This window comes from Penicillium expansum (genome assembly GCF_000769745.1).
Source record: "Penicillium expansum strain MD-8 chromosome Unknown contig224, whole genome shotgun sequence".
Classification (NCBI taxonomy): Eukaryota; Fungi; Ascomycota; class Eurotiomycetes; order Eurotiales; family Aspergillaceae; genus Penicillium; species Penicillium expansum.
Genome location: NW_015971275.1, coordinates 317,004 through 340,870, shown reverse-complemented (window position 1 = coordinate 340,870; position 23,867 = coordinate 317,004). Strand labels below are relative to the sequence as shown.

Below are 23,867 nucleotides of genomic sequence, written 5' to 3'. Positions count from 1 at the left end.
TTCCCATATCGCACTCACGGCATGTCCAAAACCTTACAGCCTAAAGGAACTAACAGAAAAGAAGTTTAGTGATATTGAGCTGTGAATCTGCCTGGAGGTGACGGGAAAAGGCAACCACTGCCCCAACAAGAAGTCACGCGGCAGCGAGGCATCCAACGTGGCGTACTCCAACTAAATACAGTTCAGGATTAGGCTGGTGATTTTCGGATTCCTACTGGTCCAACAGTGCCCAGGCTGCGGGCAGACCAAAGGCTGACAGACGCCTTTCTGAAAATGAAAATGTAAAAGCCCACCTTCCGCAGTGACTATCCTGAGCTCGTAGTGGGGAGACAGTGCTTTTTTTTAGTATTTCAATGGCATGTAGAGTTACGGTTAGTTAGTTGTCTATATTAAATGTGCCTACAACAGAGCGACTTGACGCGGAATTATAGTATTTAACCTGCATATCTATCTTGTCAACCTCGCAGCCAGCCACTATACGCGCATCCGAAATATTTGGCGTTTTATTACAACCAACCATTAACATAGGGCGAAAAATTCACGTGGTTTGCGAAACAACGTGGCCACTTGGTGGTCGGACCGTGGCCTTGGGCGCATACTATGATGATGATGATTTCATTTACCCGATTTAGCTCGCTATTACATACATACTGCTATGCGGGGGTTGCGTCCCAGAGCCCGCTCCTGACGACAAATGGTAGTGAGTCCACAGTACCCACTACCCTGTAGACAGGACTCGAGAGATTTAGGCACATACTAACATTGCAAGGATCAAGTCCTCCTTTACCACACAGCGTCCTAGCGTCCTTGGCAGCCGCCAGTGCGAGGCTGAACTTCAAAACGACATATAAATACTATACTCCGTAGCCCACTTGTGATGCTCCCAAAGGAATATTCTCAGTAACCTTTCATCGATGCCTCTGATTTCCACCAGAAGTCCAACCTCTTATATGCCAAATATCACAAGAGCAAACTGAAGTCACTTCGAATAGTTTTCCCTATCCCTCGATAAAGTAAGTAATACCACCCTAGGCCCGATATGTAGACGTGATTGTTTAACATAGGTCTATAGGCTCCAACCTCATCGTTATGTGCTGGGAGGTAATTGTTCGACAAGTCTACTCTTGCAGGCATAATGGGTTGGAAGACACAAACGCGGATTACACCCATGGTGGTGGCGTGAAATGTGATAACACAGTGACTCATATCCGGGAAAGATTACTTAACGAGCTTTGCTCCAAGTGTAAGGATGAGAAGCCAGGCAGTGTTGCTGGCGCCAAAGGTGCCGTTAGTGGGTCTTCTCATCAGCCTATTCCCCCTACTCGCCAACCCGCTCCCCCTATCCGTCATCCTGCTCCCACAGCTCGTCAGCCTGCTCCCACTGCGCGTCAGCCTGTTCCCACTGCTCGTCAGCCTATTCTCACTGCTCGCCAGCCTGCTCCCACTGCTCGCCAACCCGCTCCCCTTATCCGTCATCCTGCTCCCACTGCACGTCAGCCTGTTCCCACTGCTCGTCAGCCTATTCCCACTGCTCGCCAGCCTGCTCCCCCTACTCGTCAGCTTGCTACCCCTGCTCGTCAGCCTATTCCTCCTGCCCGTCAGACTATGCCCACTACCCGTCAACCCGCTCCCACTGCTCGAAGATCTTCCCGTTCCCCCACCACTGCTGAACCGAAGCGGTCTGCAAGAAAGAGAAAATAGATCGTGGGACTGGTGGGACTCGCGGTAAAGCCTAATATCAATTTACATACTGTCTTACAAAAAAGAACTGAAAACAGTGATGCTGAAGGGGAGGGCAAAGGGGTCGCCCTTGTCAGCTGATGGTAATAACGAGGTCTTATTTTCTTCCGTCTAATTCGAATTTGAATTTTGATATCGCCATGCTCAAACAACATATATGGTTTAGTTCTATCGCCCTTGCAACTTTCCTATGGCCCAAATGGGTCCTCTCCAACTGTTACAATCCCGATGGCAGCTAGGCCAATGAGGACGTTCCGTGTACTTCCAATGCGACAACATTTTGTTGCATTGAAGGCCATATGTGAATGTCAAATAGTCTATGCTACCTACAAGGGAAGCGTGCGTTTGTGCTATCCCGCGCATGTTGTACCGACCGGAGCTGGAACTCACGCGGCTCCTACACTTATTGTAGTTGGTGCTATCTTCCTTAGTCAAACTAAGGCATGAGTAGACAGATGCAAGGTATTAATTCAAATCACCTCGCTCACGGTGCCTTATAACAAGAACTCTGAATTCCCAATCGTCGCAGCCCAGTAAAATGGAAGTAAAGCCATGCACTGCTGCGGCACGGCTACATTAAAGAACGGCACTGTTGACTGTGGTGACTTCAAATCAGTCAATATCCCAAGCGGCACTGCTATCCCAGGTGTGACGGGCTTATCTGCGAATTCTCCAGGAGACTCGATATCCGGCAACACATCCATACCAGCGTCGTCCAATGGTGGTTCCAGTTCATCGCATGAGACCGCCATCGGTGTTGGCCCTGGGGTTCCACTTTGAATACTAGCCCTTGCCTCTATCACATGGGGCCTGTGGGAACATCAACTCGCTTGAAAGTTCTATCAACAGCTGCCCCGATACCGATGAACCAACACCCTATATCGGGGGCTTTTCGTAAACCAGGGATACCCCGTCGCCCTGTCGAGCTAGGCACTTCTAACATATCTAAGGTGGGAACCGGGGAGAATCACAAACCACCAAGTCAACGCCAGGTCTGATTGATTATCTGATGTATCATCTTATCACTACCTCGACGATACTTACAACCTGCAGTGCCAACGTAGTGCCAAGCCGAGACAGATATTGAACTCGAAGCGTACAGGGTTCTGGCTAGGTAGTCCAGCGTCGTGAAAAATTAATATGATTCTTCTATTCCACTATACAACCCCTATTCTAACATTTATACTTTCTGCATTCATCCGAAAATGGCAACTAGAAGGCCTAGCATTCGTAGTTTTAAACCACCACACTCATTAGGTTCATGCCTAGATACAAATTGCCCATTTATACTCCGTACATGACTCTCAACCACAAGGCGGGTTGGGACGAATCGTATCTCATTCCAATTGCCCGATTAGCGCGCAAAGCTTTACTCCTTACTTCCAAAAAGCCGCTTAACCGACCCCAAGCGCGATTTCTTCTCGCCTGGCTTCAAAAGTTTACCCTTTCCCCTGTGAAGCTCTCGCAGCCGCCATAGCATTCCTAGCACACTACTCACCACGATACTTTCTTTGGCGGAGTTCTGACCAGCAGGAAGAAGCAGAATGCCCTCACTGTGCGACAGCCACAACGAGTCGTCAAGTCCGATGTGGTAATATACGGCCTGGATATCAGTATCGCTGGGTTCTTGTTGGTCATGCTGTGGTGCGGGGCTGCGGACAAGTGTATACCGCAGGCGCCCGTTCCGGCTAGGGTGTATCTGCCATTGATAGGTTGTTGATCCAGCGTGGGCATCTGGGACTTGGAAGGTGAAGTAGGGGTGCTTCACGATGCCGTTGCGGGTTGATGAGGCGGCAATGGGATATGTCACATCGAGCGATATCTCGGTTTCATTTGCGCCGTTTGTCGTTAAGATAGCGGCTTCCTCTTCGGCGGTGGATATTTCCCTGTGAGTATGAGTATCGCTTTTTACCGAGGTTCAGAGAAAGTGTAGCGTACAATTCTACCTCAGCAGACGGGGGTGACAGCGCTCTGCCTTTCACCAATCCCACTACCGCTTCTTCGTCTTTTTCAAGACTGAAACTCACATCATACGAGACGGTGGTATCATCTGGTCCATCGCCCTGTGGTTTCGGCATGACCCCTATGGCTACCGCATACCTGGTACACCCAACGGGGAGTGTGCCCTTAGCAGTTGCATACTGGTCGCTGATGTCGTGGATGGCTAGGTGAGTGCCTTTTCTGTCGTGACGAGGGATGTACAGTGCATGTGACAGGTGGGCGAGAGCCGCGGCATCTGGATGACCAATTTGCGAGGTGGCGGAGCGGGTGATTTGGTTCTGCGATGTGTACTGTTCCCAGCCGTTGACGTAGCCCCCTTCGGCCATGTTTATTGAATAAGTTTTTGGGATCAAGGACACTGGGTGAGATCTTGTTGAAATGTTTTTGGGATTCTGACCACTGCTGACATGGAGAAGGGTATATATATGTATTGGACTAGGTTGTCTGGGCAGGTGATTAACGCCCGGTGCCCGAGGCTGATTGCTTACATTTAGACAAGTGTCCACGGGTCGATGCTTATATCCAATCGGACATATATCCAATAGGACAAGACCGAGCAGAGTAAATTCAAAATGGCGGGGAAAAGGGAACGGGGCTGAGACTCGGGGAAAAGGGGTCTTACAATACTTCCTATGACATCATTTCCCATGACTAGGGCTAGTACGATCCTTCAAACCTTTGAATATGTAACAAACCTGATTTAAGAAAAAGACAAGAAAAAAAAACAATAGGAGATCGCCTACCATCAGCACTGATGCTGCTTAGTCCACTTCACCTCTGCCTCTTGGAGTTGCGCCGAGAACGATTGGTTCATTGGCCAAAACCCCAACAGTTTCCTACCACAATCATCCATTGCTCGGAAAGGATTCGCCCCGTGATCCAGGAGGGAGCGAAGTATGCCCTCATGCTGGCTGTAAACGGCATACGCGAGCACAGGCTGTCCTGCCATATCAGTAACATCCGGATCAGCCCCACCTTTTAGTAGCAAATTCACCATCGCTTCCTTGGATTCATCCACAGCCCAAAGCAGGGCATGGTTGAAAGGTGTGTGAATTTCGTAAGGAGATTCTTTGGACCACCGCACATTTGCATCTGCCCCATACTCCAAGAGCAATTCCACGACCTCTAAATCGTTCCCCCTCGCGGCATAAACAAGAGGCTGCACCCAATCCTCATCATCGTCCGCTATATCGGATGGACAGAGCTGAGGGGGTGCGCCACTTTGAAGTAAGATTTTGGCAAGTCGTATATTGGCAGGTGATGAAAGCGCATAGGCCAACGCTCTGGTACGGTGATGACTCACAGTTCGGCGGACCAACATCCGGACAATTTCCTCGTGATCCTTCATCACTGCCACTGTCAAGGGCGCACGCGCGTTTCGTCTGTCCACGATCAAATTTGGATCCGCACCGTAGGCAAGAAGTAGCGACACGAAATCGCTCATTCCTCTGCTCGCAGCGATAAAAAGGGGACTCTGTCCCAAATGACCCAGGACATTTACTTGTACTCCATGTGTGAATAATAACTGGACCACTTGGACCTGCTCACCCAGGACCGCCGCGATCAGGGCATCTTTCATCAGTTCTTCTTTGTCGGGCTCATCCTCATTTTGCTTCGGCGCCAACAGAAGCATGTCAACCACATCCACATGCCCTTGGAATGCCGCCAGCCACACAGGCCGGTGGCCTACAAAGCTGCGAATCCCTTGACAGGATCCAACGTCAAGTAAATATCTTGCTAGAGAAACATCGCCATGGATGGCGGCCAGCGCCAGCAGCGAGAATCCATCCGGGTCCCTCATATTGGAAGTCACACCGTGGCAAATCATGTATCGGACAATATCTGCATGACCAGCGCGCACTGCCAGCGAGATGGGATGCGGCTGGAAGGCTTTGTAGAGGCGCGAGCCCTCACGCCCAAATTGGGAGATTGTGCCCCCGTGCCTTCTCTCCCCCTTCGGCTGTTCCTTAGGTAGAGGGACACCAGCATCTAGCGCCATTTTCAGTGTATCCATACTACCATTTTGCGCCGCCCATTCTAAAACAGAGCTGTTGCCGTGGAGCGCATTGTATTGGTAAAGGCGGCGGGTGCAGATTCCGTAGAGACGCCGGTTTGACAGAACCACAGCAGCAAGAGATGATTCGGATCGCAAGAACGAGGCGATTAGGAGAATCAACTCAGTCGGAAGGTTTTCAATCCTGGACATGATTTGGGTAGATGGCACAGAAAGGGGGGTGGGGTAAGAAGTTGTGACATCCCCTCAAAAGGTGAAAATTTGACCGTGGTCACTAAATTAGCGCTAATCTCAATCAACTCTTACTCCGTAGATTTATCTACTACTGATAACACACCGTTTGATTCCTCTATATTTTATCCCACGCTAGCCCAGAAAGCCTTTAGCTTCCTTGCTAGGCCACTGTTCGCCTAAGCCTACTATCAACAATTTCCTCTCGCTTTGTCCTCGCTTTGTCCTCGTCAAGCTTTCCGGTATCATCTATCCCACAATTTATACTATATCTAGCTGGAGGTTTCCCTTTTGTTACAGAGCCTGAAGCCGAATTGGATGTTGGCGAGCTGATGAATGGACCCACGGTCCCGGGAAGCGGGTAGAGCTTGAACACCTTCGCCAAGGAATATAAAGTGATATCTAGCTTGCTATAGCTAGACCAGCATCATTTCGCCGAATTCTTTGAGCAATTTCTCCTTACCGAATTTTTGTCCTCGCTACTCCGTAGGCCTTCCGGATAACGATCCTAATGCAAAATTTTCGTGTTTCTAGAAGGGCCCGCTTATTGTGGCACCTGGACCCTTGATTGTTCTCATTTCATTTTCACTTTCATCCTTCCGTTTCATCCTTCTCTTCCAATCAAGAGGCTGGTCTTTGATCGCCTTCGCAACTATGCCCAGCATCACTGTCAGCGATGGGAACACTTTCAAGAACTGGGGCCCGGTGACCACCACCTTCACCGCGCCAGCGAGCTGCTCAACTGCTGGCGATTTCTTGATTGGAAATACCACTGACTTTCCTTTGTATGACTATGCGACGCAATGCTCTACATATGGCGATTATGGCTGTACCCCCACTGGCACCTTTTTCCCATCTCTGACCATAGAGTCCAATTTAACTAAGATGGATGATAATATTCCATATTACTCCCCGGGTTTATACTGTCCATCCGGATGGGCAACGGTGGGAGTAGCTGCCCGCGACGGCGACAAGACCACGAGCTTGTCGGGAATTTTGGGTGTCTCGACTACCACCACCACAAGCGACTCGTGGCTCGACTACCTCCCCAAAGTGGGGAACCCCCTGACGATGCTAGCGGAGCTTCTAGACCCAGGCGAGACTCTAGTAATGTGCTGCCCTAGGTATGTGTGGTGTGGACTATTGTCGCTTGAAAGGGTGTTTATGACTAACTAGATTTGTTTCCCAGTTCCATGACGGCCGACATTAGAATCGGCTGTTACACGAATGTCTCCGATATCGATGTGGCCACGGCATGTTACCGCTTCATTAACGCTTTGGATACTAGCACATTGACTAAAACCTACGATGTGAATGGGACCACCTCCACGGGTCTCCTCGTTGTCACGACTGCTCCGCAGACCGTCTCGATCGGCACAACAATCTTCGGTTCTTCGCAGTTGGATGAGTTGGGTGGAATGACTCTTCTGCCTATGCTTTCACTAGTACACCATCAGTCCGATCTCAAGGCAACAGGAACAGCTGAGGCTGGGTCTGCTGAGGCTACGTCTACTTCCAACTCTGCAAATAATTCCAACTCTGCAACTACTTCCAGCTCTGCGGCTACTTCTAACTCTGCGGCAAGAGCTGGCCCAAATTTCAACTCATGGGATGGACTAGGTGCTGTTCTGGGGGTATCACTCGCTGCGATTGTTTTGGGCGCGGCTGTGGTCTTACAATGATGCGTTGTTTGCATTTTTCTGAAACTCACACCGAATCACTGATACACATGTACGAAATGACGGAAAGTGGTATGTAACATATAGGGATATCCTCTAGATCAATTCTTAATTCATTAATCAATGAATCAATTGTCTTCGGTATTCTCCCCGATTATAACTCCCAATGTGAAAACCCGATCTAAATATTTCGGGCCGTTGGGTATTGACGGAACAACCGCCGAACGCCAGTGGAGTCTGGAACGAGAAATTAGGTGCGCCCTGGCCGAGCCGCCCCAGAACCCGCCCAGTTAGTATAGGGCTCAAATGGGGTTCAGGTGTTCTTTCGCTCTTTTGGGCAAATAAGGTTGATGATCAAGTATCTGAGAACCCTGAACTTTAGACCATTAGTTTCGTGGTGCTTATTAGTAGTATTCTTGACTCGTTAGATTTCAACACACATACCCGGCGCGTATATATTTGTGTCTCCTGTCCCTTTCCTGTCTCTTGGCCCGCAAATCTACACTCTAGGCCTCATCATGTTCCGATTCGGATTCCAAAGGTTGGCACCTTGAACCGAAACTTGAGCCGAGTCGCGGTTCCATCAGGTTCGACTCAAGCTCACACCTGATAGACCCTGAAATTGCATGATACTACCAAGATTTTACTTTTCTGGACGCATGAATTGATGATGCATCTTGATTTCTCACTGCTATTTACCTCTATTCTAGCCACAACAGTTAAATTAGCCTTGATGTATCTATAAGTCACACAAAGTTGAATGCCCAAATTCTAGGCCACACTGACCGTCGGCCAAGGGGGTTGATTTCTACCGAAAACATTTGAAACAATCAAGTGGCGTGTCTTTGAAAGTGAGTATTCAGCAGACGATAATGCGAGACCCGCCGCTGAGATCAGGACAACAGATCTATCTTGAAGAGTCGTCTCGTTCACTCCTTTTTGGCGTTCAATTTGCAATCGATGAATCAGATTCAACAAGTCTCCGAAGGGAAGAAATTTGACCTTCACAGAGAAGCTTTGCTTGTTCTTTGATGTACTTTTCATGCTCTGGGGGTACCGACTCCGCTGCCGAAGTCCATGTAATGGTCGTTTTGTTTAAGTCATAGGAGTGCAGCTGCACGACTGCGGCCACTCCTTTTGCAGGGCTGGGATGAGGTTCAAGAACTTCATACCACAACTTGAAAGTCTCGAAGTTGCACTCTAACACCCTTTCATCGAAGATTGCGTCACCGAAATGGATTCTTCGAATTGCACCTTCGCCTTGGCCCGATAAAAGGGAGGACTTAGTACATCCAGGTATCAACAGCCTCTCCCCACCAATAGCAGCGAGGTATGGCCATATCTCGCTTGGTGGAGCGGAGATGACTTCAGAAGTCGAAAAGATAATCTTTCTTGGGGCAAGATCTGCGGCCATTGTTTTGTCTTCTAAATGTTTCAAGTATGGTCTTGTTATTTCATGAAATCTTGAGGAGCTTTCAACACTTATAAACGCACTCTCTCGATCTTTGGCGCACTTTTGGACCTTGAAAATTGTGTCTACAGCAAATTGGCGGCAGTGCACTGATATAATTTGTGTCCAGTAGTGTCAGTCAAAACAAGGTTTATATATCTGTGTAGATAGCACCCGGTTAGCGGAAAGCAAAGTACCCGTGATTTTACGAACGGAGATAGCCCAATTCCGCCCCCGGTCTCCTATCTATATTGTACATGTGTGAGGTGTGTAAAATAGCTACTGGCTATATTGTTGACAATAAATCGAATTTTGTTCATCTATTAAGTATTCGTCATTCCTTGGGAACGTTCATTAAATTGTCAACTTTTCCTGACTTAACCAATATAGCTGGAGCTGTGGAAACCACTACAAAAGGAGGAAAATGAGAACATTGAACATAAACATTCATGTATTCTAATGACGCCCACTTAACAGACAACCAAAGGCGGGCCGATCATTCTCACCGAAACATCCATGGATATCCGCGCCGAAGAAGAATCTCCGAAGTTTAGGCGATCAGTTGCGCCGCCCCACTTCAATGGTCGGGTCTAGGATCTTGGAGCATCTGCAGGTCGTAGCAAGTCTAATCAAAACGGGGTGGCCCTACCTCCGGCGAAAAGCGCGACTGGCTTTGCGATGCCAAGATACATGATAAAGCATGCGCGAATTATTCATCAGCCGAACCCAAACAGAAATCGGGTTCTTAAGAACGACAGCTAAAAATTGAGCAGCAGACAATATTGCCTCTCCTGCATCTGTTACTCTTCAACTCACTTCTATACAAGGTGGCTGCATCTGATATAACAATCCGCAAGTGCTAGAACACCTCCTAGTGCTGATCTCTTCGAAACAAGCAAAGATTCAAAATTACTTTCATTCCTAGGTAGTCATGTTATATAGAGAAGTCGCTTCTTACCGCCTTTATTTACAGAAATCAAAGAGAGATCAAAAAGCCCCATCGGAGCGTTGTTATAATAACTATACCGGATAATGCCTAGCCCTTGAAAAATTTCCCTTTCTGTTTTAGTCCTCACCTATTTCCCCTTTTGGTCACTAAATAAACTTCCTATAATTAAAAGCTCATGTTCTCTAGTGATAGCAAAGTCTTGTTAGCTCTGATTTGTAATAACTTGTCCCTAGACATGAACCTTTTGCCTACCCACTAGCCATGTAGCCATGCATTTATATATGTTCTCAAAAGTAATAACAGATGTCTCTATATGAATTTTGATAGAGCCAATACGGATGAGCTATGTCCACGTGTTCTAAAGGATTGGACTCCCGTTTATGATGGCGGGTGTAGGATAACGCAGGATGAAGATGGCAATGTGAATCTGAAGAATTTTACTCAAGAGCGTCTGTCCATCGATCATGAACACATACGTTAGTTTTTGCTATAGCCTAGTAGAAAAATGCTGTGTCTCTTCCAACAAACCCTTTCTCTTACTCCCTGGTTCTCTACCCTAATTCTGGTTAGGTTTAAGGAAATCCAGAGTTGACGCATAAGAATAATTAATTCCCGAAAAAGCAACTATCCAAGAGAAAGATAATGATCAAGGCCGGATGAACCGGATCCTAAGCAAAGTATCGGTATACAGATTTGACGGGAATTTAACAGGTCCATCACCATATCCTTCCCAATCAAACTCTGCCAAAACCAAGTGCAGGTCCGTATGAAGCCACTGCAGGGCTTTCACACGCTTACCAAACAGTGATGTCGGAGGATCCACTGCTCTGGTATCCCTCGGTGCTGACAATCTGGTAGTTGTGCGAGCCGAGATTCATTCCGAGAGAAGCCCAAGCCTTGAAGTGGTTGGCAGTGGTGACTGTTCCGCTGGAACGCTTGGTCCGGCGGATGGACCAGTACTGGTTGAAGGTAGCAGTTCCCGAGATGGAAGGTTGATTCACCTGCTGGTGGGTATAGATATCGTAGACAGATCCATCGCTGGTCACGGTTCCCTTGAAGGTCATGCTGCTGCCGGGGTTGTATTCGCCATAGCTTTCCATGATGTAATATTCGACGAGGGGGCTAGTGGTCCACCCATAGACAGCGAGATAAGCATTTCCAGAGGGCTTGAAAGAGCCAGAGAAGTTGATGTTTCTAACATGGCGTACTTGTAAGTATATCATCAAGAGCAAAGTAGGCGGATTCGACTTACCGGGAGCTTCCAGTAGCCCAGCCCTTGCCAGAGGTGAAAGATCCGGAGTTCTTCCAGGTGACGCTATATTCACCCGCGGCACCATTGTTGTAGGAGACACTGCCACCTCCATTGGTCCAGAAAGAATAAAAGTAACCATTGCTGGTTCCTTGCTGGCTCGTGGTGATCGCTCGCTTTTCCAACTCACTGGGAAGCGCAAAGGCAGTCACAGCAGCACAGGCGGCCACAAAGAGGCTTGAGAAAGAGACCATGATGAAGGGTCAGATGCCGTTGGTAATTGAGGGAGATGAATGAATTGGAGTGTGTTGTTTTGTGACAGGGGTTTTCTTCAGGAGAAGCTTCCTTTTATATTGATAGGAGGATGTGGGGCGTCAACGGGCGTTCCTAGACAGTTTCATATTCCGGATGTCTTACATTCAATTTATCCAGCGACCCATTTATCCCATCCTCACTTGTACAGATTGCACAAATCATACTTCGTACACAGACCACGATTCCTTTCCTACCAAGTCTTAGTTAGCGGTTGTTCATCAGGTCCTCAACTCGACCCCTGTATCATTCAACCAGCCTAAAATCCAATTTATCAGTAATTTAAACTCAAGGGCCTACATCCTAACTGTTGGGGCGGCTAAACTTCGACGCCAAATGAAAACAAGGATGTTGAAGAATTCAGCCACAGGCACAGAAGCAAATGCGGGGAAATTCATCACGGCTGTAATGGGTATAGCTTTGGCTCAGCCCAGGCTAAATCTCAGATCAGGCAGTTTGAACGCCGGCAAAATAAAGGCTACATGATCCTTTTGTCCGACTATCTTGGTCATTAGAGAAGTCGACATAAAGTCAGCGAAAACGTGACAAAATGGCCGATCCATGGATCAGCGGATGTTTATCTCAACCCAATCTTGGCGAGTGGGTATCTTTCTGTGTAGATGATGTGGGTAGTTAGGGAAGGTAGGCCATGATCTGATGTTTGAACCGCATTTATGCAGCCAGCTCAACACAATTCGTGATCAGGAGTGGGTTTGCTCAAACATAATTCGATAAATGGCCGACCGTTGTCTAAATAAAATATCTAAATGAATTGATTTTATTTACCTAACGTTTCCGACCTGTTTATACGATTAATCAAATTTTATTAGTCGTTCTTTGGCGCTAATCTGGGTCTTTCAACCATCCTTTTAGTATTGGCAATTCCCCAAATGGCGCGAAGGTCAAAAGAACACGTGCCAAGAATCTTCGAATAATGTGGTGGTCACGTGAGCTCTGTCATCGAGGCTTGGCAAAGCAGCTTGTTGTGCCACAGGCACATTTAATCGCAGATGCAGGTGCCCCATCAGAACATTTTGTACAAGACCCCATGGGCTTGGCAAGCACTGCCCAAAATATTTCCTTCACCGCTAATTTACCCCCTATGTACAACATAGCACGGTTATCGTATGTCTTGCATCGGCGACCAGACCAACGCCGAGGCATAGGCTCGATTTTAACCGTGCGGCTCCCCACAAATAAGCCACCCATTCGGCTTGCTTGAGGCTTAAACCTTGTCTCATATTTTGAAATATTAGGGATTAGAAGGCTTGCAAGTACAGTAGACTTGCAATGTTTGAGGAAGTGTGAGCATGAACATGTTGGCACTCAAAGTAGTTCCACAGCGACTTTCGCAGATGGTAATGTATATTTCTCGAATATTCGGAATCCGAATACGAGAGAGGGATGATATCATGCTAGCCTCATCCCAGCCATGGTCGCCCTACAACATACGTCAGGACCACTTCCAAGTTGCTTGATTCTTAGAGCTAAAGTGTGCATTGGAGTATGAACGAAGCATTCATAAAATTCAATTCCGGGAATTCTCACTTTCATAACTTCCGGTATGTTGTCTCGGAGTGTGACCCACATTCTCACGAAAGAAAAGGTTATATGCACAACCTAATGATTCGCTTCAAATTTCAATCAAGGAACTGTTACAGACCATGACATTTGCCACGGGTGCTACGGAGGACTCTCTCCATACTTAATGCCAGTGCAAGGGGCTATGTATGCTGCAATACGCCCCTGTCGGTAGCTTTGTCTCAAGGATGACAAGGCTCCACCTGTGCCAGTCCCTCCCCTGGACTAGCGAGTGCTTGGCATCATTTGTGGGCTTCCGCTTCCCAAAACATGCTAATGGTCACGCGACCAACCCTCGGTACCCCAAAAGATGCTCTGGCCACATTCCACTCTGCAAGACATCAAGCTACGAGATAATGAATATTTGCAACCTTACGGCTCATTTGTTTAGCTAGATCGGCTGAAAATATCGAATAAAATTTCCTTTAGCTTCCAAATAAGCTTAAGCAACTCTGTCTCGTGAGTTTTAACCACTGATCGACGGTTCTCTGCGGTAAAGGCTATTGTTAGCACGCCAGGAATCGCTATCGCCACAGTGTGCTAGCTCCTTTGGGGATAGTATCTCTTGGCATAACTGTTCATTACAAGTGCCATTTAGCAAAGTACCACTGTAGTAAATGCCACAGTGGTCAGACAATCGTCATAAATGGAACATATACAGGTTCGTTAGCTACAGGGGCACGGATATATTGGATTTTTATGAAAGCACCATATGGCTACAGCTGGAAACAGGCTACGTCATTTAATATACTGCTACTGTCGTGATAAATGGCACTTGTATTGAAAAGTGGATGCCAAGGAATGTTAACCCTAAAGGGATTAGACCACTGTGCCCATAGTGATTTCTGCTGTACCAAGAGGGTTTTACCTTTTTTTGCCATTTTGCTTGATAATTTTGCGTCTATCAACATGAAGTCGGCCCTTATCAAGAAGGTGCTTGGCTTACAAGACCCTCCCAATGTACACAATAATAAGAGTGCACTGCCTCACGAGTCAGATCCGACTGTTCGGGAATGGTTAAGCGATGGCATTCCCTCCAGACAGCAGGCTGGACAATACTTTGTGAGATTGTTGCCCTTCTTAAACTGGATCCCACACTATAACCTCCAATGGTTTCTGGGAGATTTGGTTGCAGGTAAGTGCCTTCGTTCAATTGAGTCTAAACCCTGCTAACTGTCCTAGGAATAACGGTTGGAGCTGTTGTGGTTCCCCAGAGTATGGGATACGCCAAGCTGGCGAATCTCCCGGTGCAATATGGGCTCTATACTTCTTTCATTGGTGTTGTTATCTACTGGTTCTTTGCAACGTCCAAAGATATCACAATTGGGGTAAGCTACCCAGGTAGTGTCTTATCTTATACTTGCATGGGCTAACATATCAACCGTGCAGCCCGTAGCTACCATGTCAACAGTTCTCGGCGGCATCATCCTCGATGTACAAAAAGACCACCCCGAGATTCAAGGTCCGGAAATCGCCCTATCAATCGCCATACTTTGCGGAGGCATAATCGCCTTTATGGGCCTAGCACGGCTAGGTTTCATCATTGACTTTATTCCGGTTCCTGCAATTACAGCCTTCATGGTTGGTTCTGCTATAAGTATCTGCTCGGGACAAGTCAAGGGACTGCTGGGCCAGACAGGGGACTTTGCAACAAGCACCCCATCATATCGAATAATCATCGACACGCTGAGATATCTTCCCACCGCACAAGGATACGATGCTGCGATGGGTCTTACCGCGCTGTTCCTGTTATACAGTCTCCGATCAGGCTTCAACTACGGTGCTGCGAAGAAGCCACAGTTTGCTAAGATCTTTTTCTTCCTTGGCGCCTTACGCACAGTCTTCGTCATCGCCCTTTATGCTCTTATCAGTCTTGGCGTGAACCAGCATCGCCGCGACAATCCCGCCTTTGCTTTAGTTGGAAATGTGCCAAAGGGTTTTGACAAAGCGGGCGTCCCTGTACTCAGAGCCGATGTCATCAAGCTCGTCGTCTCCCAACTACCTGCCTGTGTGATCTGTCTCCTCATCGAGCACATTGCAGTGTCGAAAACATTCGGCCGTGTCAATAACTATACAATTGACCCCTCGCAAGAGCTTATCGCCATCGGCATCACCAACCTCCTCGGTCCCTTCCTTGGTGCATTCCCAGCGACAGGTGCATTCTCGCGCTCGGCTATTCAATCCAAGTCCGGGGCACGCTCCCCCTTCACCGGTATCATCACCGCCTGTGTTGTCCTGATCGCCATGTACACTTTGACCTCCGGGCTCTACTATATCCCCAAAGCAACTCTATCAGCCGTTATCATCCACGCAGTCGGAGACTTGATCGTTCCACCCAACACCATCTACCAATTCTGGCTCATCGCACCTCTAGACGCCGTCATCTTCGCAGTGGGCCTAATCGTCGCTCTGTTCAGCACAGTTCCAAACAGCATCTACGCAACCGTCTGCATCTCCGTTGCCGTCCTACTAGTCCGACACGCAAAAGCACCAGGCCAATTCCTCGGCCAAGCCTGGATAAACGACGAAAACAACCAAATCCCCCTCTACCTCCCCGTGGACGAACCAAAAGCAGACCCATCCATCAAAATCGAGAGACCCCGCCCCGGCGTCTTCGTCTACCGCTTCTCCGAAGGCTTCAACTACCCCAACGCAAGCCACTACTTCGACACCCTAGTCCAAACAATCTATAAGCACACCCGCGGAACGAACGCAGAGATATACACGAAAAAGGGCGATCGTCCCTGGAATGAGCCGGTCTCTTCCAGTGCGGATGATTCCCATCTGCCGATTCTCCAGGCTGTCATTCTTGACTTCTCGGCTGTTAATAATGTCGATGTAACTTGTATCCAGAATTTGATGGATATACGTACCCAGCTGGATCGTCGGTCGACACCTGTTGTTGTGCAGTGGCATTTTGCCTGTATCAAGAATCCATGGGCGAAGCGTGCGCTAAATGCGGCGGGCTTTGGGTCTTGGCCGTTGCCTCAGCAGGGAAGTGCGAGTGAAAAGGATGTTGAAGAAGGATCCTCTGAAGGATCGGAAACAGAGAAGGGTATGGAAATGTCCGTATCATCGACGCCCGAGTATGCGGGTCGGCCATTCTTCCATCCTGATTTGACCACTGCGTTGCGCAGTGTTGATGTATATTTAGCCATGAATCCTTCCGTTTAAAATAGACTATAAGAATATAAGGAAACTTGACTTGTTTCATAGAGAAAAATGTGCATTGTGGTCAGTCATAAACACTCAATCCATATGTCATGTACAAATGGGGAAAATATCAAAATATCAGGGTCGTCACCCTCAACGCCAACCGGGAATATCGCAAAAAGAAACGCCAATATGCAATAAAAAAGACAATCATAACAAGACACCTAATTCAGACCTCATCAATGCATAAGCAGCCAAGTATCATAAGAAACACCCCTCGGCTGTGTTTTCCCATCCCGGCCCGTCGAAAACAAGACCGGCTCGAAATCACAAGCCGCAGAGTATTGGCGAATCAACTGACGCCAATAACACGACTCAGCAGCAGGGGTAAGGTACCGATCACGGAAAGTGCGCACGGCATTATTAGCGATCCGCTCCGCAATCTCCGGGTTATCAATCAGATAATCGATCTTGCGCGATAGATCTGACCAATCCCGATCGACCTCAATATAGTTTGCATCGGGGCCAGTTGAAATCAGTGCCGCATGATGAGCCTCACGCCATTCAAGCGCATGCGAGATAACAACGGATCGACAGTTCAGAAGATATTTCCCACGACCAGAGAAACTCCGACCCTCAGTGTGCGCGAGGAACATGTACCGACAGTGATCTTCAATAGGCAGAAGATTAAATCGGATATCATTCTGGTCATCCCAGTCAATGAGGCGCACGCTGGCCCAGCTACGACCTAACGCAGATTTGAGGAGCTTGCTTCGGACGGGCGGGTTCGTCGCCAGACTGCCGCGCCACACGAGTTGTTTCTTCTTCTCCTGGAATTGCAGGCCAGGCATAAATGTGCCGTCTGCGGCAGTCTCGCCGTCGTCGATTGCGGCAATGCGGCGCCGCACTTCGTGGTATGGACCGATTTGTACCTCTGGCCAGGCCCAGTATCCGAAGTCAGGCATTAGCCAAACCGAGGTATCTGAGTCGCGTTTTGAGTAGGCCCAGATGGGGCTTGGGGCTGTTGTGTCTTCTGCGAAGTCTTCCGTGGTGAATATAAACTCGATACTGGGTAGGAGGTGGCGGTCTGGGAATGCTGTCAGGGCACGGTGGAGGGAGCTTAGGGTTGCGCGTGCTCTGGATGCTGTCATAGGCATGGGGCCATATTCGACAATATACAGCTAAATAGAATATATTAGAATCGTGTACTCTCGAGTCCACAAGGGCGAATGTTTCACTCACCTCTCCTCGATCAATAATTCCCCGCACCATGGCATCATCCACTATCCTGGAATCGAGATCCTTGTAAGAAACAAGTTTATCTTCTCTCAGTGTAGAGGACTTGTCAATCTCAGCAAATAGCTTTGGGAATGCAATGCGGCATTGGTCCTCGGAGAGACCGTGGTTGTTTCCATCGCGCTCAACAACAAACTCCCAACCTGCGGAAGATTTTACGGGCGGGGCACAATATTGCTGTCGTGATTGTGTCTTTATATTAAATTGTGATGAGAGCGAGGGTGTACCGGTGCCGAGGACGAGGAATGCAAGGATGAACAGAGATACCACGGCGCCGGTGGCCAGATAGCGGAATGAAGGGCGTTGAGTGAACATTTTTTCTGGAACAATCCCAGTTTGCCCTATTGAATGTTTAAGGCTCGATTTAAATTTCCATCGGAGGTCTCAGCCTGGAAGAGATGAACAGGTATTTCGTGGGTTGATGTCACTTGTGTTAGCTCTGATTGTTTCCACGGCAACGCTGCAGATGCGCGCCCTACAAGCTAGATTCTGAGGGTGTATGAATATGGATTCTAATTATAGTCGGCAATAATAAGGACAGGAAGAAAACAGACAGATCAACAGGCTTTACGGCTGGTTTAATTCATCTACATAATTAGATGAACAATAGAACCCTGGTCTATCAGGTAGTAATACAGGCCAAACTAGATCAAAGCTCTCTACCAAAAGGAAAGAGACTGTGCATAGTCGAATCTATAGTCCCAACTATATCGGATTATTATGTACATAAGAGGGGAATTGCCACAGCGAGTCGATATATTCAAGGGGTATCTCAACGGGTTATGAAAGCAAATGGGAAAACGAAAGAATAAAGTAGAAGGTAAAGGTAGACTTAGACCCGTAATGTCATAAGAAATGAAGGGAGGCCCCAAAGCTGAAGCTTATTCAGAGACATGTCCGCGCGACTAGTTGGAAATTCCACTAAGAAGTATTAGTCGCCATTCAGGGGGGCTCGGGGGCTGTTGCTGTTGAAGTAGCTCTCGTCTATCTTCAAAATCCATTCCACCTTCTGTGCCTCGGTGCGCGTGGCGAAGAGGAAAGTGTTCTGGGTTCCATAGACTGCGAACACATTCGGTCGTCCCTTGGCGGACAGTGAACGATCAGCTCCAGCTCCTGAGCCGTCTAGTAATCGTGCGAAGTCGGGCGCATGGTCGACACGCGCATTGCGGAGGTTGATGGCATTGATCTCGTCTCCCTCTGGGACCGAGTAGATGTGGAGGTACGGCCGGCGGAGCTCCACGAAACGACGCACCCAAACGTTGTTGGTATCATCGGGCGTAAGCACGTACCCTGTTTTTAAGGCGTCGGGGGCTTTAGGGAGAGTTTGGATGGTGGCTGTGAAGCGAGGTTTGAGGGAAAGCTTGTCGGAGAGGCCGTTGGTAGCCGAAGTTCTATGGTGCGCCGCTCCGTCCGAAGGGGGTTCAGTATTACTCCGGACGAGGATCGCCTCTGTTGGGTCCTGCTTGAGCGACCACAGGTCAAGATACTTTCGCAAAAGTTTGGCTTTGCGCTCATTGAAATCTGCGCCCCGCATTGGAGTGGACCTTCCAGTACGAGCCAGCGATGGAATGAGAGAGCCCGCGCTGAGAGCGCCTCGGGCAGCATGAAGCTCTGCCACACGCTGCCGGCGCTTGCGGTTTGCAATGTAGTCTCGTACCAGAGAGACTTTTCGAGGAGCCCAAGTGTTTAAAAGTTCTTCGCCTTTCACGTAGTCATTTTGTGTGTTCATACGCCACAGATCAGCAGCACGCTTAGCCGAAACAGGCCGAATAACCAACGAGTACATGCGGGTCGTCGAGTGCACGACACGAATCGAGTTCCAAAATTGCTTGAACATCGACTGTTGGCGGACATAGGTGCGGCCTTGGATCTGAATTGTCTGATCTGCCTCAAAAACGACCGGGTTCTGTAAACGACTGGATACAAGATCCCAACGGACAGTCACTTGGACCCTGTATTTTTCTGCCGTTACTCGGTCAAGCAACAGGGATCCATGTAAACTTGAGTCCCACTGGCCGACAATTGTTACATGAGAGGTTCCGTCGGCATTTTCCCTGACCGTCGGCTCTTGAACGAACTTCAAGGGGACGTCGGCAGTCTGGAAGTCCTGATCTGGGATCTTGCCCCAGGGATCGAGGAGGCGGACAGATCCAACGCGAATGTTGTTGATATCATCCCATGGGAGACTTTCCGTTGAGCTGTAAGTGATGTTGACTGAGATGCGGCGCTGCAATCCTTGATGAAGCTGTGATGTTCCGGCATCAAGACTGCTGCTCTGAACAACCTCCACGGGGAGGTATTCACCAGATTCTGCCATTTCAAGGATTTGAATTCTCGCAAAGACATCATGACGTTCTTCTGAGTAATATTCTGACTCTGCGATCCGAGGAGCAGTTCGCTTCTGCGGTAAAGGCTCCGCTGAGTCACGCATATCATCCCAGCTAAGAAGCTTGTCGAGATGAACCGACGTCACACCAGCATAAACACAGACCTTCAATGCTGCTGTCCGTGGGCTTGACAGCGGCAAGCTCATGCTGTGCACACTTTCAAAGCGAACTGGACCATCCTCAAATCCTTTGATCATTTGAGTTGTAGTTGCACCTCCTTCTTCTGAGATACCAGGAACAAATAACTGCGCGTGTACATCAGAACCTTCCCACTCCGCGAACCCGATCATGTCCCGCATGACAACGTTAAATTTCAGGGTTGAAGAGGGCGCCTGCGCGGAGGATGGTTCGAGGGATAGACGAACGATTCCGATGACACTCTGGGTATATGGTGAGGTTATCTCAACGGAAAAGTCTTGCACGCGGGTTTCAAAAACAGCCGTTAGTGGGATGTCGGCATCACCGATAAGAGTATATTGGGGTGAGCAAGGTTCAGAGAATGGATTATCGAGTTTGAAGTGCTGGATGTAGTCAGGACGGTCGATGTATTGGTGCAATTGCCGCATGGCTTGGACGCGGCGCTGGAGCTTTTCAATTGACCACAAGTGAATCACGCACTGCTTGAAGTCGATGACTCGAACACCGACACAGGGCTTCTTGGCCTCATCAAGCAGGATATCTTCATCGCCGGAAATTCCGTTCAGTACGAGGTCATAAGATGATTCCATATTATGACCATAGTCCACAATGGCAAACTGGAAGACCACATGCTTGTCCATGATGTGGCTCATGATCTGCGCCTCCTTCAGGAGGGAGGCATGTTGCAAAATCTTCTCAGCCATTCTGACGTAATTTCGCTGAGACCAATGCTTATACACTGAGCGCGCGATCTCGAGTTCACGTTCATCCAACTTGGCGAAGCCATTTTCGAAAATTTGAGGAACTGGCTTTCCCATATCTCGGATGTGGGTCTCAAAAGTCTCCTTTTGTTTGCGCAGTTGCTCTTCGAATTCCTCCTTAGCCGTCCGCAGGGCGTACTCCATTCGCTCTTTCTCAGTCTGTAGCTCCGGTGAGTCTGGATCAGACGAATCCCCCACGGTCTTGAGTTTTTCTTGGAACTCTTCCTTGCGGCGATCCAGCTGCCGCTGCATATCTTGACGAGCCTGGTTGAGTGATGCGACACCATTAACTTCATCGTCGTCATTCTGTCGGGGCGTGCTTGGCATAGTTATAGCGGTGTCTAGAGAAAAGTTGTCGAGGGTGCCGTTGGACATATACTTGTCCCTAATCGGGAAGGAGCTGATGGAGTCGGAATCTTCTTCTTCGGGAAGTCCTCGCCGTCCAGCTCGAACCTTCTGCACATCCTCCAAAAGTGTGTCTAGTTCATCATCAGGCAAATTGGAGATCTGGTCGGGTCCTACCATAGCACTGACAGCTTCTCTACGTGCTAAGAACCAGTCTGACTCACGACTACGCTGTGAAGGCATGGGTGAATCTGCCCGGGATGAATCGCCATCCATGTCAGATCCTGCCTTGCTCAGGCTTCGATCATGGGTTTTGTTTGGCGCCGGCGATCCAAGCTGACTTGTGGTAACTGAATGGCGGAGTAAGCTCTGCTCAACCCGTTCAGCTCTGGCCTCTTGAGGATGGTTGAAACGGAAAATATGAAAATCGCCGAGGATTATTCGGAAACCACTCTTGAGTCGTGTTGGCTTGTCAACCCGCATGCCGTTCACCATAATAGCCGCACCTTCAGCTGGTACAATGGTCACAACGTTATCCGCATTCTCGAACGTGCAGTGCTTCTCAAGGATCTTAGATCCGTTCAATCGGATCTCCACGGTTTGACCTTGATCCATATGACCAACCGTGGTGGTTCCAGGTTTGATGTTGTAGACCAAACATTCTGCAAGAAGGGGATCGTCACTGAGGTTGACCAAATGGGGCATTTTCTTAGGTGTGCTCATTCCAATGAAGCCCTTTTCGATGTTGATTCCCAGTTCCTCCAAAGCTGCTTCACGCTCCTTGTGGATAAGTTCCGTATTCTGCAGCTTCTCTTCCCAAGTCTGGTTGAGATCTTTGTAGAGCTTCTCACTCTGATTGAGTTGTTCTACAATCTCTGCCTTGCTGACCTGAGTGACAGTTCCATCCGGCTGTTGGATGGAGACCATCTGTTTCTCCAGCGGTGTATCTGGGGGGTAGTACTCCTGGGGAACAGCACCTTCTATGGCACCAGCTGCTCCTCCCGGTCCTACTCCTCCTCCAAGTTTTGATCGGAGCTGTGCTAGTTCCTCCTTGAGTTCACGAATCATGCGTGCATTCGGATCTTCGTTCACAACAGCATGGTTCTTGATTCGTTTCGCCGAGTCGGCGTATCGCAGAGTACCAAGAGTTTCGTCAAAGTTAATATCTGCAGGAGAAATTGCAGCAATCATGGAGGTCATGGAATTTCCACCCAGAGAATCCTTCAACAACCATGTTAGAATTGAATCACGATATGGTACCATAGATGCATTCTTCTTCTTTCCGGCAGCAGACTTGCCAGCAGAGACATCAGCGAGTGCGGCAATGACACGACCAAGCGTGGACAATGAGCGATTGATCTCCGCACCCTCCTTCAGTCGCGCGCCGGTGGCTCCAGTGGAGTTGGCTCTTTCTGAACCAGCCAAATCAACCAAACTAATTTTCGACACTTTCTCAGTATCCATCGAAGTCTCTTTGTCGTGTCTCTTTTGCGTCAGAGTCAAGGTGAAAACGGCATGTGATCGACTTGAGGTTTCGTTCATGTTAGTCGCGGCAACTGTTCGGGCTTTGTTACCCTCGTCCATTAGGTTCTCGATTTCCTCGAAAGAGCTGACGACAAGTTTGGCCAGGTCCTCAACATAAGGACCCGTTGACGGATGCTCGCGGACTTTAAGGTTGCCTTTGTTTGACGGGTTGAGCAAATCGCGTACCCGCTCGTTGTAAATTTCGAGATACGACACCTCAACAGTGCAATTTAATAACTTGTCCGCCTGAATCGCAGTTATGCGCTCAAACATCGACTGGCAAATCCGTGGAATCACACCGTATTCTTTGCCATAGCCCATCATGGAGTATGATTTTCCCGAACCAGTCTGGCCATAAGCGAAGATACAATTGTTGTAACCCCCAAAGGCATTGTCCAGAAGCGGAGAACCGAGATCGTCGAAGAGGTCGTTCTGGTCGGCGAAGTTCGATGATTTCTTATCAAAGGACCAATATGATCGGTCAAATGCGAAGACCTTATTCCCTTCAACGGCACCTTTCCCACCCTTCCGTGATTTTTCCTCTGCGCCGGGTGGAGGGGTGAGCACAGTCTGGTTTCCTTTCATCGACACAATACATTTTGCGCCTCGCTCAATCTCTGTACAAGGACAAACTGGTTAGCTCAGGGTCCAAGGGAGACAATCCCCTCAATATCCACTCACCTCGACTGTTGAAAGGCCGCACCCGCACCACCACCTTAATATTTCCACCGCCGCCTGGAGCCATTTTTGCTCTCTAACCCATGCACGGGAGATGTTCGTTAACAATGAACGTTTATGGAAGCCGAAGTCCGGACGTGGGATGCAAGTGGTGACAGGGGTACACCGATGCGCGAACTCCGCTAGGAGCGCGGCTTGAAGGTCTGTCGCAGGGGAATGAGCGCGGAGTTGGGTGTAGCTAAATCGATTGTAGTCGTTTGGGAGTGGTTCCTAGCGAGATTCGAAACCGTAGATGTCAACAAAGACGTCATGTATCGGTCCAATGTTGATGTTGCGCGTCTGTGATGTTTTTTTTGTGGGGGAGGTTTGCTGATGTGCG

At 48.6% G+C, this 23,867-nt stretch overlaps 7 protein-coding genes across 7 annotated transcripts; 2 read left to right on the top strand and 5 right to left on the bottom strand.

Annotated features, from left to right (window-relative positions):
* Window positions 1-3,109: 3,109 nt before the first annotated feature.
* PEX2_067590 (uncharacterized protein) lies at window positions 3,110-4,067 on the bottom strand (the record flags this gene model as incomplete). Its single annotated transcript, XM_016744030.1, has 2 exons — window positions 3,110-3,626; window positions 3,679-4,067. The coding sequence occupies 2 exons, from the start codon at window positions 4,065-4,067 to the stop codon at window positions 3,110-3,112; spliced, it is 906 nt and encodes a 301-aa protein (XP_016599743.1).
* A 419-nt stretch (window positions 4,068-4,486) lies between these two features.
* PEX2_067580 (ankyrin repeat domain-containing protein) lies at window positions 4,487-5,947 on the bottom strand (the record flags this gene model as incomplete). Its single annotated transcript, XM_016744029.1, has 1 exon — window positions 4,487-5,947. The coding sequence occupies one exon, from the start codon at window positions 5,945-5,947 to the stop codon at window positions 4,487-4,489; it is 1,461 nt and encodes a 486-aa protein (XP_016599742.1).
* A 693-nt stretch (window positions 5,948-6,640) lies between these two features.
* On the top strand, window positions 6,641-7,668 carry PEX2_067570 (uncharacterized protein; the record flags this gene model as incomplete). The annotated part of the gene is made up of 2 exons (XM_016744028.1): window positions 6,641-7,110; window positions 7,176-7,668. The coding sequence occupies 2 exons, from the start codon at window positions 6,641-6,643 to the stop codon at window positions 7,666-7,668; spliced, it is 963 nt and encodes a 320-aa protein (XP_016599741.1).
* A 3,190-nt stretch (window positions 7,669-10,858) lies between these two features.
* PEX2_067560 (glycoside hydrolase family 11 protein) lies at window positions 10,859-11,567 on the bottom strand (the record flags this gene model as incomplete). Its single annotated transcript, XM_016744027.1, has 2 exons — window positions 10,859-11,258; window positions 11,317-11,567. 2 exons carry the CDS (start codon window positions 11,565-11,567, stop codon window positions 10,859-10,861), a joined length of 651 nt encoding a protein of 216 aa, XP_016599740.1.
* A 2,548-nt stretch (window positions 11,568-14,115) lies between these two features.
* On the top strand, window positions 14,116-16,380 carry PEX2_067550 (SLC26/SulP family anion transporter; the record flags this gene model as incomplete). Its single annotated transcript, XM_016744026.1, has 3 exons — window positions 14,116-14,341; window positions 14,389-14,534; window positions 14,596-16,380. 3 exons carry the CDS (start codon window positions 14,116-14,118, stop codon window positions 16,378-16,380), a joined length of 2,157 nt encoding a protein of 718 aa, XP_016599739.1.
* A 218-nt stretch (window positions 16,381-16,598) lies between these two features.
* On the bottom strand, window positions 16,599-17,970 carry PEX2_067540 (uncharacterized protein; the record flags this gene model as incomplete). Its single annotated transcript, XM_016744025.1, has 2 exons — window positions 16,599-17,540; window positions 17,602-17,970. 2 exons carry the CDS (start codon window positions 17,968-17,970, stop codon window positions 16,599-16,601), a joined length of 1,311 nt encoding a protein of 436 aa, XP_016599738.1.
* Window positions 17,971-18,586: 616 nt separating this feature from the next.
* Window positions 18,587-23,555, bottom strand: PEX2_067530 (kinesin-3 motor protein uncA; the record flags this gene model as incomplete). The annotated part of the gene is made up of 2 exons (XM_016744024.1): window positions 18,587-23,427; window positions 23,492-23,555. 2 exons carry the CDS (start codon window positions 23,553-23,555, stop codon window positions 18,587-18,589), a joined length of 4,905 nt encoding a protein of 1,634 aa, XP_016599737.1.
* Between the last annotated feature and the right edge of the window lie 312 nt (window positions 23,556-23,867).